The sequence below is a fragment of the Coregonus lavaretus genome (genome assembly GCF_964263955.1).
Source record: "Coregonus lavaretus genome assembly, chromosome: 4".
Classification (NCBI taxonomy): domain Eukaryota; kingdom Metazoa; phylum Chordata; class Actinopteri; order Salmoniformes; family Salmonidae; genus Coregonus; species Coregonus lavaretus.
The window spans coordinates 6,073,894-6,090,412 of NC_139991.1; the positions used below are offsets into that span (position 1 = coordinate 6,073,894).

The 16,519-nt window shown below is 40.5% G+C and overlaps 2 protein-coding genes across 2 annotated transcripts in view; both read right to left on the bottom strand.

Moving 5' to 3' along the window:
• LOC311127555 (synaptic vesicle membrane protein VAT-1 homolog-like) overlaps positions 1-4,084 on the bottom strand; it is a gene marked incomplete at its 5' end in the record, with an annotated part of 29,040 nt that extends 24,956 nt beyond the window's left edge. The window contains 4 exons of the mRNA XM_084159371.1: positions 1,380-1,522; positions 2,271-2,482; positions 2,743-2,876; positions 3,855-4,084. Of these exons, the coding sequence (XP_084015497.1) occupies positions 1,380-1,522; positions 2,271-2,482; positions 2,743-2,876; positions 3,855-4,084 (719 nt within the window). The remainder of the gene's footprint in view (positions 1-1,379; positions 1,523-2,270; positions 2,483-2,742; positions 2,877-3,854) is intronic.
• Positions 4,085-7,029: 2,945 nt separating this feature from the next.
• On the bottom strand, positions 7,030-16,439 carry LOC311128409 (bolA-like protein 3). The gene is made up of 4 exons (XM_084160531.1): positions 16,258-16,439; positions 15,906-16,032; positions 8,182-8,270; positions 7,030-7,888 (listed from the first exon to the last, which is right to left on the bottom strand). Exons 1-4 carry the CDS (start codon positions 16,291-16,293, stop codon positions 7,823-7,825), a joined length of 318 nt encoding a protein of 105 aa, XP_084016657.1. The 5' UTR covers positions 16,294-16,439; the 3' UTR covers positions 7,030-7,822.
• Between the last annotated feature and the right edge of the window lie 80 nt (positions 16,440-16,519).

The following is a 16,519-nucleotide window of genomic DNA, read 5'->3' on the forward strand; positions in this document are numbered from 1 at the left end:
TTTTTCATGGCATGACTCACTTGAAAGCACTAATGTGAAAGAAAGAATGAGAGGCATGTTCTGATCAAGGGGTCCTAATGCCTTTCTTTCTGCCTGGTGGCCTGACCGCCTGCTTGGCTAAACTGCTTGGCGGTCTTATGATGCCCATGGCCTTGCCTATTGTAAAAGAGGCGACTTGAGACCAATTTAATTTTGCTTTGCTCTTGATCCTGAGAGGAATGTGGGGCCACAGAGATGAAAGGCTTATTAATCTGCCTCTCCCTCTGATATGGCTGTATTTACTACTATTGTGATATGCAGGCAGACAGTATTCTCCCTCGGTCAATAAGTACTGAGGGGGAACCAAGGATTATGCTCCTTAAGAAAGAAACTCAAGAGGAAAGCTTGGTTAAATGTATGCATTTATAAAGCACTATCTTCAGAATACATTCAGAATGTGACTATCTGATGGACATGCTTTAAGCCTCCTGACTGCATGACTCACCTCCAAAACACTATTCCTATTAGACAGTAGATGTGAAGTTAGCCTTGGCATTTAGGGTTATTTTCTGATTGTCTCCTATTGAGGAGGCAGCATCCCTATGGATTGCACTGATTGCCAATCAAACATGTTAATTAGTGATGGGGGGACAAAATCCATACAGTTACATATCGGGATATTATTTTTTGATGATATATTGTATCGTTTTGACAATATCGCAATATTATTTTTGCAGTAGTTGTCTGTACCTGCACAAAAAACATCCATAGCTTGTTCTCCATCGTCTTTTTAAATAGGGAGCCAATTTGTTTTCAGCACTTTTAGTTCTATGACTGCAGCAGACATATGGTGAGCAATATGTTTGGAACAGACAACACAACGACATGCAGTGTGATCTGAATTGGGATGTTATTTATGAGGCATCAGGGCTCTCTACTGATTGGCCCAGCTGTTCCACGTCCCCAGCAGACAGCCTGTTGCAGGTTGCCTTTAGAGAGCCTCTGAGCACTCTGCCCCACACACTGCCGTTGCTCTCGGAGACGAGCTGTGTGTTGCCATGGAGACCGCAGCCACACACGTCCAAATATGGCATCGACTAACATCTGCATCCTCCCTGAGCTCTACATGCTCTGTGTTCTACGTTATCACATTATCATTGTCATTTCATATGTACATATCAAATTGCACATTATAAACCAAAAGAGCTTATTAGTAATTATGTGAAATTATATCTAAACATATTTTAATAAACCTGTAAGATCCAATGAAATTACACATTTGCTAACAAATTAGTCTTATTCATAAAAATCGTGTAGAACAATTACTGCTGCAGTTCTATGTTTAGAAGAAACATTTTATACCAATAATTGTTCTTGTAGAACAAAAAAACAAACCTTACTTTTTAACTTCTTGTACATAATCAACGTTTCTGTCGAAGAGGTGGGTCACAGAGTCTTTGATGGCTTCATGTTTGAAAGATGAGGCCGTTCCAAACACGGTGACGCTGGGTATAGTGGAGCACAGCTGAGCCACAGCTTGACCCTGAAAAACACCACACAATCCCAGTCAGACTCTTCAAGGCACAGACACTATTACACAAGGCCAATCCAGACAATTACATTTCCACAGGTTATGCATCACAGCTTTAACAACCATAATCCATAATGATAATAATGATTCTAATCATTCAACACACTAGGTAAAGGCAGTAAATATTTTCTTGTCCATCTCTACTACAGTATGGTACTAAACAACAGAGTTATATCCTATTGTGCACATCAGTCTGAAATCTGAGCAGTCGCTCTACTGTATGTTGACAAACTGCAACAGGTTGTTCATGAATTATAGTCTGTAGGAGCATCTCTAGAGCATAATTACATCTCTAGTTCTGTTTAATTATTAAAGCTGGGAATCACAAACTGCTTTCGCTAAAGGGAAATGTGCTACAGGAGCCTGATAATTCAATGTCTTGAAAAAAAGAGTCTGAAGAGTCTGTGTTAATATACTGTAACCAGCACAGCCCAGACAATGTCCATCTCCCACCACAGTCACATCTTTCCTAGATGTCGTTTTCTCAGCCACATCTCACCATCTCCTGTCATGTCCATCTTCAATCATGAATACAGCATTATGTAAAACAGCATCTGAGCTGCCTGATAATAGCCACAGGCTGTTACCCTCAAGAGCCACCAGAGCTACACACCTTGGCGGTATCTATAGTAACATCACTGATATCATTTTCAGGAAATGCTGTGTTTTTCTTTCCACCTCCTCTCGGGCGTTGACTTACCACACCCCCTCCTGCTGAGTGGACCAATACTGACATCCCCTCTCGGAGATTGGCAACCTCAAACAGCATCATGTAGGCAGCCACGAAGTTCATGGAGAAGGCCGCTGCCTCAGGAAAAGTCATATCATCAGGCATGTTATAGACGTAATCCAGCGGTGTGCAAACCACCTCTGCCCAGGCGTTGTAATTTACAAAAGCCATAACCCGGTCTCCTATCTGGAGAGAAGAAAGGATCAGCTATAAAATATGGTAAATGCAGATTTGGGAGGTGACATGGTTACAGGTTTGTTTTAGAAATGCACCAACCCTCACATGCTACTCTGACCAATGCATTTCAAAATAGCAACATTAAACATTTCAAACCGTAACAGCAAATCAATATTTTTTGGGGTAAAAATGCAAAGTGAGATCAATATAGTTGTGCTACTAATCCATGACATAATATCTGTAACATACTGTGATCTGGATACACTGACCTCAAATCCCTTTGTGTTTTCTCCCATCGCCTCCACTATTCCAGAACATTCAAATCCAGGGACAAGTGGAGTTTTCGGAGGATTGTCAATATTCCCTTGACGCACCATAAGGTCCAGGAAGTTCAAGCCACTGCAACAGTAAATGTCTCATTGATATTAACATCACAATCAAGCAAAGTTATTTATTTTTAACTTAGGTGATTGGAGAAGACACAATATTGTATGACGGACATTTTCACTATTTGATCAAATATGTTAATAAATAAATGCCTTAGCAGTCATAAGTTCACAACACAAACTGTCTGACATCTACAAACCCATGCTTGAATTCCAGACTATTCAAAGGGGCTACAGTTCCAAGGCCATGGTGATTCACATGCACTGAACAACAAATAGCTCATCTGTGATACAGTATATCTGTAACAGCCTCCCTTTTATGGAAAAATGGCTTGTCACTTGTTGAATGTATAATTTATGTGTACTTATTATGTATTTCAATATTATCAATAAAACAATATTGTTGGAGTAAAGACAAATAATCAATCCCTCATCAGAATCTACTTACTAAATGACAAGTAGGCTAGCATTCGAGAATAGAGCATAAATACCACAAGTGTAGGACTTTGTATGAGACAGTTGTAATGAGAAAAGCCATTTCAACTGGCTCGAGGTATTTAACTATTCCCCCTTCTGCCAGATCCAATAAAAGCTCATAAAGATTATCAGTCAAGAACAAGCCAAGCAAATAATTTTATCAAGCCAAATTCTAATTAATTCCAACATTGCAGGTGTTTTTGCTTTTCATTTGCATGACTGGTCCACAGACAGTCCTTATTAATCATCTACTACAGACAGTGAACCATCAGAGGACATGTGGCTTCATGAATGCAATGAGTCCTTTTCTCGTGTCACTTTTACAAACTATACAGGTCGAGTTGAACCTACTTTAATTAAAGGTTTATTCATGGCTCGCCCATACTGAATCAGAATCTGCAACATGTTGCACTACATTTATGAATGTGGTAACTTCGCAACACTGATATTTTAAAATCATATAGGCAGGCATCAATGTAACAATTACATCAACAGTTTACTATCCAACGTTTACCATGCTTTGACGCGAATTTTCACTTCGCCTTCCTGTGGCTCAGGCATCGCCTTCTTGGTTACCCGGAGTTTGTTGAGACCCCCAAAACCGGACAGTATTACGGCTCGCATTTCTTTGGCATCTCCTGCAGATACTACATTTTCTGTTTCTTTTGCGCCATTCTTCTCTATCATGTGCTCAGTTTCCTCTGTCATCTCTGCTCCTTCTTTAGCCATTTCGGTGGGCTTCATGAGGCTGGAAGGGGATGCTCGAGCTTGTAACTGGTCCTTCCTTCCCTCCTGCTTCCAAGTTCAGAATGCGCAGTATGAGCCGAATCAGTTCTCTTTTGGAAGAGGGAGAGCTATACAGACCAAATATGTTTATAAACCCTGGATTACTGATGCTGTGTATTGGCCAATGAGAGACTTTGAAGCCACCACTCGGCCATATTGGCACTCCCCAATAGGAGCAGTCTTCCATAGAAATTAATGAAATTCTACAGTATTTCAATTAAATGTTTCAAGGACAAAATTACATGTATTTAAGTATTTTTGTTGTTGTAGTCGGACAGTAAAATTATTAATCTCAAAAAATGATACTTTATGGAAAATGTTTATATATTTTATTTATTTCTTACATTTAGCTCACATAATATAATTCAGAAGTATGCATTAAGGTGTCTGTTATATAATAAATGTGGCAAAAACGAATGTAGACAATAATAAATGCATTTCTATAGCTTCCAAAATATTTGTTTTACACCGGTGGGGAAGTGCCAAGATGGAGGCACAGAAACTTCCACACAGCGCCCCCTTTTAGTCTTCTAGTGTATATATAAATCATTAACACGCACTAATTGATTACGTATATCGCGCAGTTGAGAGCCGAGTGGAGACGAAGGGCTTCCGTTCAGTCAGGCGTCCTGATTAGTCTAGTTTATGCTGACTAGCTGGCAACAGCAGCAGCATGTCATTGGCACTAATTAAAACTTGTAAAAAAAAAAAAAAAGATGTTTATTTCAATGGACGAGGGGAAAATAACTTGTAATATTGGTCACCATCTCGATGTCAGCTAACGTAACGACAATCCGATGTGAATGACCAGTACAACGGTGTGATATTGAGGTGCTTCCCCACTGGGCAGCAGTTGCTTCACCGGCCAGTTGTATCACATATCGCTAACTTGCCGAATTTGTTCCATCCAACTTGATTATATTTCCAGTCGGATAGCAGCCTACACGAGAAATAACTTAAAATATTGGTAGTAACCATCTAGATGTCACCGTGATACAGTTTACTGCTCAATGGGGATAGTTAGGGCTGCAAGGCAACACAACAACACGTCCTGCAGTAAGGAGAGAAGTAGCTAGCTAGATAGTGTCGCAATATCAGGCCAGGCTGACATGTGGCCTAAAACTACATTAACGTAAACATTTTTGTAAAAAAAAAAAATGGTTACAAATTAATGTAAAAAAAATAACAATTATTCCTATACAGGTAATGATTCTGAAAACTTCGGCAAGTCCCAATTTCGGCATAGAAATTACCGCTGAATTTTCTAGCCACAAGCATAAATTAGCTTGTTGGGGAGGGCTCATTATTAGGACGACTGCCTTGAACCAAATCCGTTCGTCCCCACTCAACTCTCGCTGCGCGTCATACATTTTGGGCACCAGGCGTGTCAGTATAGCATCTCCCTGTGGAAGAGCAGCAAGCAAGCAGTTTGGCAAGGCATAACAGACCTGTGTCAAGCTAGTCACAGTAACGATTAGCCACAATAGGGAAATTTGCGGCTCGCCTTCAAAATAAAAGTCCCTAATTGAACGTTTTTCAAACGGATAGTGGAATCATGCCATTTGGACTAGATAATGCTAACCAATGTTGGAATGCTGTTAAATGCAATAATTAATTTGACAATAAACAGAAAAAAACAGTTGAAATCCCACTGTGGATGTATTAGACTGCATAATTGCATTGGGGCATACTTACAGTATATTCACTGTACAGCCTTACCTATGGAGTGATGCCGACAGAACACAATTCTCAAGCGTTTATATTAGCATCTTAGCTCTTATTGCATGACTTTGACTGTGGGAAATCACCTTCCCAGTCAGCCTGTGTGTATTTAATATTCATATTGCACTGTACAGCCTAACCTCAATAGACTGATTGGGGAGGTGATTTACCAGTCAAAGTCCTGCAATAAGAGCTAAGACACTCATGTTTTAAGAACTGTGTTCTGTGGGTGTCACTGAGTAGGCTGATACACCGTTTCTTGGATGCACAATCCATAGGTAAGGCTGTACAGTGAATATATGTATTTCCCCCAATGCAATTATGCAGTCTAATACATCCACAGTGGGATCGTTGTCTTACGTCAGATGGCATCACTCCTATGCGAAGCGCGTCCTTCAACCGATCAGCGCAGGCGGAATCGGCTCATTATATGACGTAAGACAATGCAGTTGGATTTCAACAGATTTTTCTGTTTGTCAAATTAATTAATTATTGTATTTAACTTTAAATTATGTAACAACATTCAAACTTTGTTTACGATTATTTTGTCCAAATATGGCATCATTCCACTATTTGTATCCCTTTGCGTCACTTTCAATTGGGGACTTTTATTTTGAAGGCGAACCGCAAATTCCACTATTGCGGCTACAAATGGGCACGTGATCAGACAGGGTTATTCGCAAATGTCTTCTTCCAGGCACAAAAATTCAAATATTTGTGAGTATCAAAACACAGACCTTACATTGATTGACTACAACACATAGGCTACAGGACACTGTATATCAGTATTTTGGGAATATCACAATTATGAATGTCCATTTACTGGCAATAGGTTTCATGTCTATAATCCAATCATAACCTGTTTATGAATAAGCAAGCAACAAAGTTACATCTCAAGTAGGCTACCATGTAGTAAAACGTATTCTCACTTAAAGTACTAACCCCAAAAAATATTGGTCAGGGAAATAGCTACGGGGCCCCACCTGCTGGTGAATTTCACAGTAGAAAAAACTGTAGTACATTTACCAAGTATGGGTCGCATTGGGGCCACACAGTAGGAGTAGGCCCACACAGTGATTATTACAATCTAATGAGGTTGTTAGACACCTGCAAATTATAAGTTCTACAATAGTGTAGGCTAAATCCTGAAGTATCCCTTTAATAAAGACATAAGGGTCAAGTGTTTTTGTCCTTTTAATAACATACTATTTATTTAAGTCCATCAACTTTGTCAGCAACTTTTATTTCTACATTAATGGTTAACAAGGAGGAATAACAGAACATAAATACTGGAAATGGAATGGAAACTTGTCTCATGACTGTGTCTCATGACTTAAACAAATAACTACGACACTAAACAAAAACACAAATATAGGCAGGATTTTCAATTTCAGAATAAATGTACAAGAATAGTTGCATAGCTAGTCGTTTTATCATGAGGTTTTCCATCTGTTCACTACAATGTACTTGCATCCTATCTTTACAATGGTTAAAAAACACTATAGGCCAACTCAGTTGGATAGGGGGCTAATTGACTTGGCAATTTACTAATGAATCCTGACAGCGTTATTTTACATTTACATTTACATTTTAGTCATTTAGCAGACACTCTTATCCAGAGCGTATCATAGCTTTTTAGGTCAATGTCTTCTGTAAAGGCAGCATTCGAATAATCTCATCAATGATTTAACTGTGTTTATGGTAAATAAATAAAAATATATGATGGTTTTAGTTACATTTATTACACAATTTACATTGTAAAACGTGTCCCTACCTTGAATTCTTCAGATTATTTCTAACAATATTGTCAGGAAGTAACAGGACAAACCGTTTCCTTTGTTACTGCCACAGACACATTAGCAATTCATCTGAGATTTTGGGGTGTTCATCCTCAGATGAAAATTGAATCAGCATATGACATTCCATTTGAGGGGTGTACGTTCATAGGCCTACAATTTGTGAAAGGGCTTGGTCCTACTCTCGAGGAATATCTGTGAATATTCGTAGTCCATGCATTCCTTGGATCTCCTCCTTGAGTGCCTATGGATGAGAACATAGCAGTTTTCAGCTGTGCTGTTTTTGCAACAATTTTGCATTTGGCATAAAATGCAATACAGGATAATAATTTCACCTGAAAGGTTTGATATAAGACTGAGCAATTTGACATACTTTACTACTTGTTGTTCCTTTATCTCTCATCCCACACATCCGATTGGTACAAAACAATTTAAACCAAAGCAAATGTACAATTTTGACAGCGCTATATAGCCTCTACGCTTCCATACAATGGTGCAAACTAATTGATCTCTCCAGAATGTATCCCCATAGGTTACCTGGTTGACTAGTTGGTGTTGTTGAACTGTTCTTTTCCCTTTAAATTCATTGGATTCTATATGGACTTCATACATGGCACCACAGCCACCTGAGAACAGAAAACGTAGTGTCACACCATTGTCATGAGTGCTTCAAGGAATCAGAGTCGTCATGCCCATAGGGGGAACAAGGGCACGTGCCCCCTCCGATTTGTCCTGTTTTTGATTTGATTTTAGCTGCCGGTGATGGGCAGGACTTGCAGGAGGTAAGTTTATAAACAAATTTGATTAAGCTGTGCAGCCTATTGATTTCTTTTTGATGAATAAAAGTTGAAGTTGGAAGTTTACATACACTTAGGTTGGAGTCATTAAAACTTGTTTTTCAACCACTTCACAAATTTCTTGTTAACAAACTATAGTTTTGGCAAGTCGGTTAAGACATCTACTTTGTGCATGACACAAGTAATTTTTCCAACAATTGTTTACAGACAGATTATTTCACTTATAATTCACTGTATTACAATTCCAGTGGGTCAGAAATGTACATACACTAAGTTGACAGTGCCTTTAAACTGCTTGGAAAATTCCAAGAAATTATGTCATGGCTTTGAAAGCTTCTGATAGGCTAATTGACATAATTTGAGTCAAATGGAGGTGTACCTGTGGATGTATTTCAAGGCCTACCTTCAAACACAGTGGCTCTTTGCTTGACATCATGGGAAAATCAAAAGAAATCAGCCAAGAAATTGTAGACCTCCACAAGTCTGGTTCATCCTTGGGAGCAATTTCCAAACGCCTGAAGGTACCACATTCATCTGTACAAACAATAGTACCCAAGTATAAACACCATGGGACCATGTAGCCATCATACCGCTCAGGAAGGAGACGCGTTCTGTCTCCTAGAGATGAACGTACTTTGGTGCAAATCAATCCCAGAACAACAGCAAAGGACCTTGTGAAGTTGCTGGAGGAAACAGGTACAAATGTATCTATATCCACAGTAAAACGAGTCCTATATCAACATAACCTGAAAGGCTGCTCAGCAAGGAAGAAGCCACTGCTCCAAAACCGCCATAAAAAAGCCAGACTACGGTTTGCAACTGCACATGGGGACAAAGATCGTACTTTTTGGAGAAATGTCCTCTGGTCTGATGAAACAAAAATATAACTGTTTGGCCCTAATGACCATCGTTATGTTTGGAGGAAAAAGGGGGTCGCTTGCAAGCCGAAGAACACCATCCCAACCGTGAAGTACGGGGGTGGCAGCATCATGCTGTGGGAGTGCTTTGCTGCAGGAGGGACTGGTGCACTTCACAAAATAGATGGCATCATGAGGAAGGAAAATGTTGTGGATATATTGAAGCAACATCTTAAGACATCAGTCAGGAAGTTAAACTTGGTCGCAAATGGGTCTTCGAAATGGACAATGACCCCAAGCATACTTCCAAAGTTGTGGCAAAATGGCTTAAGGACAACAAAGTCAAGGTATTGGAGTGGCCATCACAAAGCCCTGACCTCAATCCTATAGAACATTTGTGGGCAGAACTGAAAAAGCGTGTGCGAGCAAGGAGGCCTACAAACCTGACTCAGTTACACCAGCTCTGTCAGGAGGAATGGGCCAAAATTCACTCAACTTATTGTGGGAAGCTTGTGGAAGGCTACCCGAAACGTTTGACCCAAGTTAAACAATTTAAAGGCAATGCTACCAAATACTAATTGAGTGTATGTAAACTTCTGACCCACTGGGAATGTGATGAAAGAAATAAAAGCTGAAATAAATCACTATTATTCTGACATTTCACATTCTTAAAATAAAGTGGTGATCCTAACTGACCTAATACAGGGAATTTTTACTAGGATTAAATGTCAGGAATTGTGAAAAACTGAGTTTAAATGTATTTGGCTAAGGTGTATGTAAACTTCCGACTTCAACTGTATGTTTTGTTGTTTCTCTGTAATTCTTGCCACCTAGCCATTTTATGAAGTTGGCTTTAGCTAGCCAGCTAGATAGGTCCCCAATCTCCCAACCTTATAACTAGCTACCAAGCCATTTCAGGCTATCAGTCAAGTTAGAGTAGCTTGTCTAACTATCTTAGCTGGCATGTCTGCTGGCAATTTTACTAAATGTACTGAATAAGACTCACATTCCTTTCAATCTTTTACCCAGATTTTAGCAGAAATGCAAATAAGCATAAAAAAATTACCTTCAGGCAAGAGGATACAGACAGCTCAAGAGGTATGCAGAAAAATACATGGTTTAAATGTAATCTGTCACCTTACGATAATATCATGATAGTTGTGAATTAATGATGATGTCATGATATGTGCCTGTATTGATGATGTGTGTTATGATCCCATGTACTGTGTTGTAATTTGGATGTAATATCCTAGGCATATTTGTGCAGTATATTGAGATGTGTGATTTACAATAGTCAGAATGACACCCTCATTAAAATTGACCAGGTAATGACGTATCCTTAGATAACCTATCCAGAAAAATATGTTTATTTTTTTTTTACATAGAATTAGGCATACTGATTATGGATCTAGATTTCAGGAAAAAGCTGTTTCAGGTATGTGAAAAATGCAAATTTCTACAACTTCCCCCTCCAGACCATCCCCCCTCCATCCTCACATACTTCGTAACCCCTCTAAAATAATGGGTGCATGACAACCCTGCCTAGGAACATAAAGTTATTATGTTCCTAAGATTGCACTAGCCGAGCGTAGACTTACAGTGCCTTGCAAAAGTATTCATCCCCCTTGGCGTTTTTCCTATTTTGCTGCATTACAACCTGTAATTTAAATTGATTTTTATTTCGATTTCATGTAACGGACATACACAAAATAGTCCAAATCGGTGAAGTGAAATGAAAAAAATAACTTGTTTCAAAAAATTCTAAGAAATAAATAACGGAAAAATGGTGCGTGCATACAGTGGGGAAAAAAAGTATTTAGTCAGCCACCAATTGTGCATGTTCTCCCACTTAAAAAGATGAGAGAGGCCTGTAATTTTCATCATAGGTACACGTCAACTATGACAGACAAATTGAGAATTTTTTTCTCCAGAAAATCACATTGTAGGATTTTTAATGAATTTATTTGCAAATTATGGTGGAAAATAAGTATTTGGTCACCTACAAACAAGCAAGATTTCTGGCTCTCACAGACCTGTAACTTCTTTTTAAGAGGCTCCTCTGTCCTCCACTCGTTACCTGTATTAATGGCACCTGTTTGAACTTGTTATCAGTATAAAAGACACCTGTCCACAACCTCAAACAGTCACACTCCAAACTCCACTATGGCCAAGACCAAAGAGCTGTCAAAGGACACCAGAAACAAAATTGTAGACCTGCACCAGGCTGGAAAGACTGAATCTGCAATAGGTAAGCAGCTTGGTTTGAAGAAATCAACTGTGGGAGCAATTATTAGGAAATGGAAGACATACAAGACCACTGATAATCTCCCTCGATCTGGGGCTCAACGCAAGATCTCACCCCGTGGGGTCAAAATGATCACAAGAACGGTGAGCAAAAATCCCAGAACCACACGGGGGGACCTAGTGAATGACCTGCAGAGAGATGGGACCAAAGTAACAAAGCCTACCATCAATAACACACTATGCCGCCAGGGACTCAAATCCTGCAGTGCCAGACGTGTCCCCCTGCTTAAGCCAGTACATGTCCAGGCCAGTCTGAAGTTTGCTAGAGTGCATTTGGATGATCCAGAAGAGGATTGGGAGAATGTCATATGGTCAGATGAAACCAAAATAGAACTTTTTGGTAAAAACTCAACTCGTCGTGTTTGGAGGACAAAGAATGCTGAGTTGCATCCAAAGAACACCATACCTACTGTGAAGCATGGGGGTGGAAACATCTTTCTTTGGGGCTGTTTTTCTGCAAAGGGACCAGGACGACTGATCCGTGTAAAGGAAAGAATGAATGGGGCCATGTATCGTGAGATTCTGAGTGAAAACCTCCTTCCATGAGCAAGGGCATTGAAGATGAAACGTGGCTGGGTCTTTCAGCATGACAATGATCCCAAACACACCGCCCGGGCAACGAAGGAGTGGCTTCGTAAGAAGCATTTCAAGGTCCTGGAGTGGCCTAGCAGTCTCAACCCCATAGAAAATCTTTGGAGGGAGTTGAAAGTCTGTGTTGCCCAGCGACAGCCCCAAAACATCACTGCTCTAGAGGAGATCTGCATGGAGGAATGGGCCAAAATACCAGCAACAGTGTGTGAAAACCTTGTGAAGACTTACAGAAAACGTTTGACCTGTGTCATTGCCAACAAAGGGTATATAACAAAGTATTGAGAAACGTTTGTTATTGACCAAATACTTATTTTCCACCAAAATTTGCAAATAAATTCATTAAAAATCCTACAATGTGATTTTCTGGATTTTTTTTCTCTCATTTTGTCTGTCATAGTTGACGTGCACCTATGATGAAAATTACATGCCTTTCTCATCTTTTTAAGTGGGAGAACATGCACAATTGGTGGCTGACTAAATACTTTTTTCCCCCAAGGTATGTATTCACCCCATTGGCTATGAAGCCCCTAAATAAGATCTGGTGCAACCAATTACCTTCAGTAGTCACATAATTAGTTAAATAAAGTCCACCTGTGTGCAATCTAAGTGTTACATGATCTGTCACATGATCTCAGTATATATACACCTGTTCTGAAAGGCCCCAGAGTCTGTAACACCACTAAGCAAGGGGCACTACGAAGCAAGCGGCACCATGAAGACCAAGGAGCTCTTCAAACAGGTCAGGGACAAAGTTGTGGAGAAGTACAGATCGGGGTTGGGTTATAAAAAAATATCAGAAACTTTGAACATCCCACGGAGCACCATTAAATCCATTATAAAAAAATTTGAAAGAATATGGCACCACAACAAACCTGCCAAGAGAGGGCCGCCCACCAAAACTCACAAACCAGGTAAGGAGGGCATTAATCAGAGAGGCAACAAAGAGACCAAAGATAACCCTGAAGGAGCTGCAAAGCTCCACAGCGGAGATTGGAGTATCTGTCCATAGGACCACTTTAAGCCGTACACTCCACAGAGCTGGGCTTTACGGAAGAGTGGCTAAAAAAAAGCCATAGCTTAAAGAAAAAAATAAGCAAACACGTCTGGTGTTCGCCAAAAGCCATGTGGGAGACTCCCCAAACATATGGAATTAGGAACTCTGGTCAGATTAGACTAAAATTGAGCTTTTTGGCCATCAAGGAAAAAGCTATGTCTGGCGCAAACCCAACACCTCTCATCACCCCGAGAACACCATCCCCACAGTGAAGCATGGTGGTGGCAGCATCATTCTGTGGATATGTTTTTCATCGGCAGGGACTGGGAAACTGGTCAGAATTGAAGGAATGATGGATGGCACTAAATACAGGGAAATACTTGAGGGAAACCTGTTTCAGTCTTCCAGAGATTTGAGACTGGGACGGAATTTCACCTTCCAGCAGTACAATGACCCTAAGCATACTACTAAAGCAACACTTGAGTGGTTTAAGGGGAAACATTTAAATGTCTTGGAATGGCCTAGTCAAAGCCCAGACCTCAATCCAATTGAGAATCTGTGGTATGACATAAAGATTGCTGTACACCAACGGAACCCATCCAACTTGAAGGAGCTGGAGCAGTTTTGCCTTGAAGAATGGGCAAAAATCCCAGTGGATAGATGTGCCAAGCTTATAGAGACATACCCCAAGAGACTTGCAGCTGTAGTTGCTGCAAAAGGTGGCTCTACAAAGTATTGACTTTGGATGGGGGATGAATAGGTATGCACGCTCAAGTTCTGTTTTTTTGTCTTATTTCTTGTTTGTTTCACCCAAAAAAATATTTTGCATCTTCAAAGTGGTAGGCATGTTGTGTAAATCAAATGATACAAACCCCCAAAAAAACATTTTTAATTCCAAGTTGTAAGGCAACAAAATAGGAAAAATGCCAAGGGGGGTGAATACTTTCGCAAGCCACTGTATTAGCCCTCAAGCAAATAAATGAATAGATGACGCTGAGAACCCTTTTTTCTCAGTTTAATAGTGATCATGGAGGGAGTGGGATGGAGTTTGAGGGAAGTGAAGAGAGTGAAGATGAGATAGGGAAAAATGGAAGAGAGGAGTCAGGGAAGAAAGATGAGGCGACTGCTGTGCCTTTGAAGAATGGATAGGAAGAAGATCTGGGGAATGGATATAAGAGGAATGTCTATGAGGATTCTATGGTGATTGGAGTTCGGTTCTTAGAAAAAGTCAATCATGGGGTTTTGGCAGACCAGTTTGATGCCTCAAGCAGTGGAGGCTGCTGAGGGGAGGACGGCTCATAATAATGGCCGGAACGGAGCAAATGGAATGGCATCAAACACATGGAAACCATATATTTGATACCATTCCAGTATTCCGCTCCAGCCATTACCAAGAGCCCGTCCTCCCCAATTAAGGTACCACCAACCTCCTGTGGTCTCAAGGTGGGAGAGAGTAGAATAGGGAAGGTACAGTATGTTCAAATAGAGAGGAGTTTATTCGTTAGGATAGGATGCATACCACCTGCCAGAAGGACCGAGCATTGTGCATGGTCCGACTGGGAGAACGAGAAGTAATGTGCTTTAGTTTACGGAGCAGGGCTCCACTCAAGGGAGTTATAGCAGTGCCTCTAAGTGTAGAGGTTGAGCAGCTAAATAGGAAGGTTCCTGGTGTGTGAGAGGTTAGACGGTTTAGCCGTAATCTAAATGGATTGAAGGAAGAGCCTGTCTGTTTTGCTATGCTTTGATTTTGAGGTACTTTTGATCGGGTAATGTTGAGATATATTGAGCTATCCGGTTAGAGCATTCGTGCCAGCTGTTCTGCAGTGTTTTCGCTGTCAGAAATGTGGTCATGTAGCGTCAGTGTGTAGGATGGGGCAACCTAGATGTGCAAGGTGTGGAGGTTTCCACGTAGTGGAGAAATGTTTGGAGGATGAGCCCAGAAAGTGTAGTAATTGTGGAGGTAGTCATGAGGCCAAGGCTACAGAGTGCCTGGTAAAGGTGAAACAGATACAGGTGGGACAGGGTGTTACATAAGCAGAAGCACTGAGAAGGGTGAATCAGGAGGTAGGGCTCAGGGCTCTCCCCGTTGCCCACTCAGATGGAGGAGGACAAATAGTGAATGTTCCCAGTGAAATGTGTGGATCCAAGCAACTGTGTTTTGACAAGTCCAGGTTTCTGATCTTCATCGCTATGGGTGTGAATTGTGCTGCACAAGTAGAAAGCTGGTCAGATAAAATTTGAATTGTAGAGCAGCTGAACATTTTCTGGATACAGAGGATCTACAGAAAATGTTGGAAGAGGAGGTGATGCCCTCAGGCCTGTGGTTAGGGATAGTACTGTGTATGGTAGTACATGCAGTTTGGGCTGGGTTTTTGGTTGTATTTCCATAAGTATTTTCTTGAACTATTGAGTGCATCTGGCACTTCAACATGTGAGAGTACATAAAGTACAGTTCGTTGCACTATTATTATTGGATGCCAACCGCCAATAATCCACACACTATCCTAGGAAGCACATGCTTATCGAATTCCGTTCCAATAGTCGAGTAAACGAGACCGAATATGGAAGGATGACCACGCGAGAGTGAGTCCACTAAATAAGAGAAAGACACCAAAAACTTCCGCGTCGTAGTAACACATATTTGATTATGCCTAATGATCTAGCTAGTTGGGCTAGATCAGGACCACTTTTGACATCCATGTTTCTAGGTTTCTTTACCTGATATGTCCACAACTTTTAGAGACGTGGCCGATGGAAACTTCTCTTTGAGAATGTGTGCGATTCGGGTCTCTCCGTCTGTCTGAGAAGACAGAGTCCTCTGCAACTGTCTAGAAACCAAAACAGCCTAAAACAGAAATGTTTTCAAAGACAGTTAGCGAACGTTTGCTAACTCACAATAAATATTGAATTACATGTTGTAACGTTAGCTAGCTCACGTAACTAGCTAAATGGTCAGTGCCACTTGCTGTCTGATTGAGTGAGCACAAAATATTCGCACTCAACCTTCAAAGTTAGCTAGTTTAGTTGGCTAGTCTAACGTTATGCATTATAATTAATTAAATTGATTTACTTGATTTTTGTGAAGAAATCTGGAAATAGAGAGCATCGTGACCTAGTCCTTTACTGAAGATAAAACTAACAATAATGAACAGTAATCCACCACCAGTTTTTAAAAAGTAATGTCCCTCGCATTGAGCTATTATAAGAACGTCCCCTCGATGTCAACAATGTTGACGTTCGTCTCCACAATATGACGTAAGTATCATAGTCAAGACGCATACAGCAACGTACACACTCACTTTGTTGTAACTGGTGCCCTCTCATGGACTGGA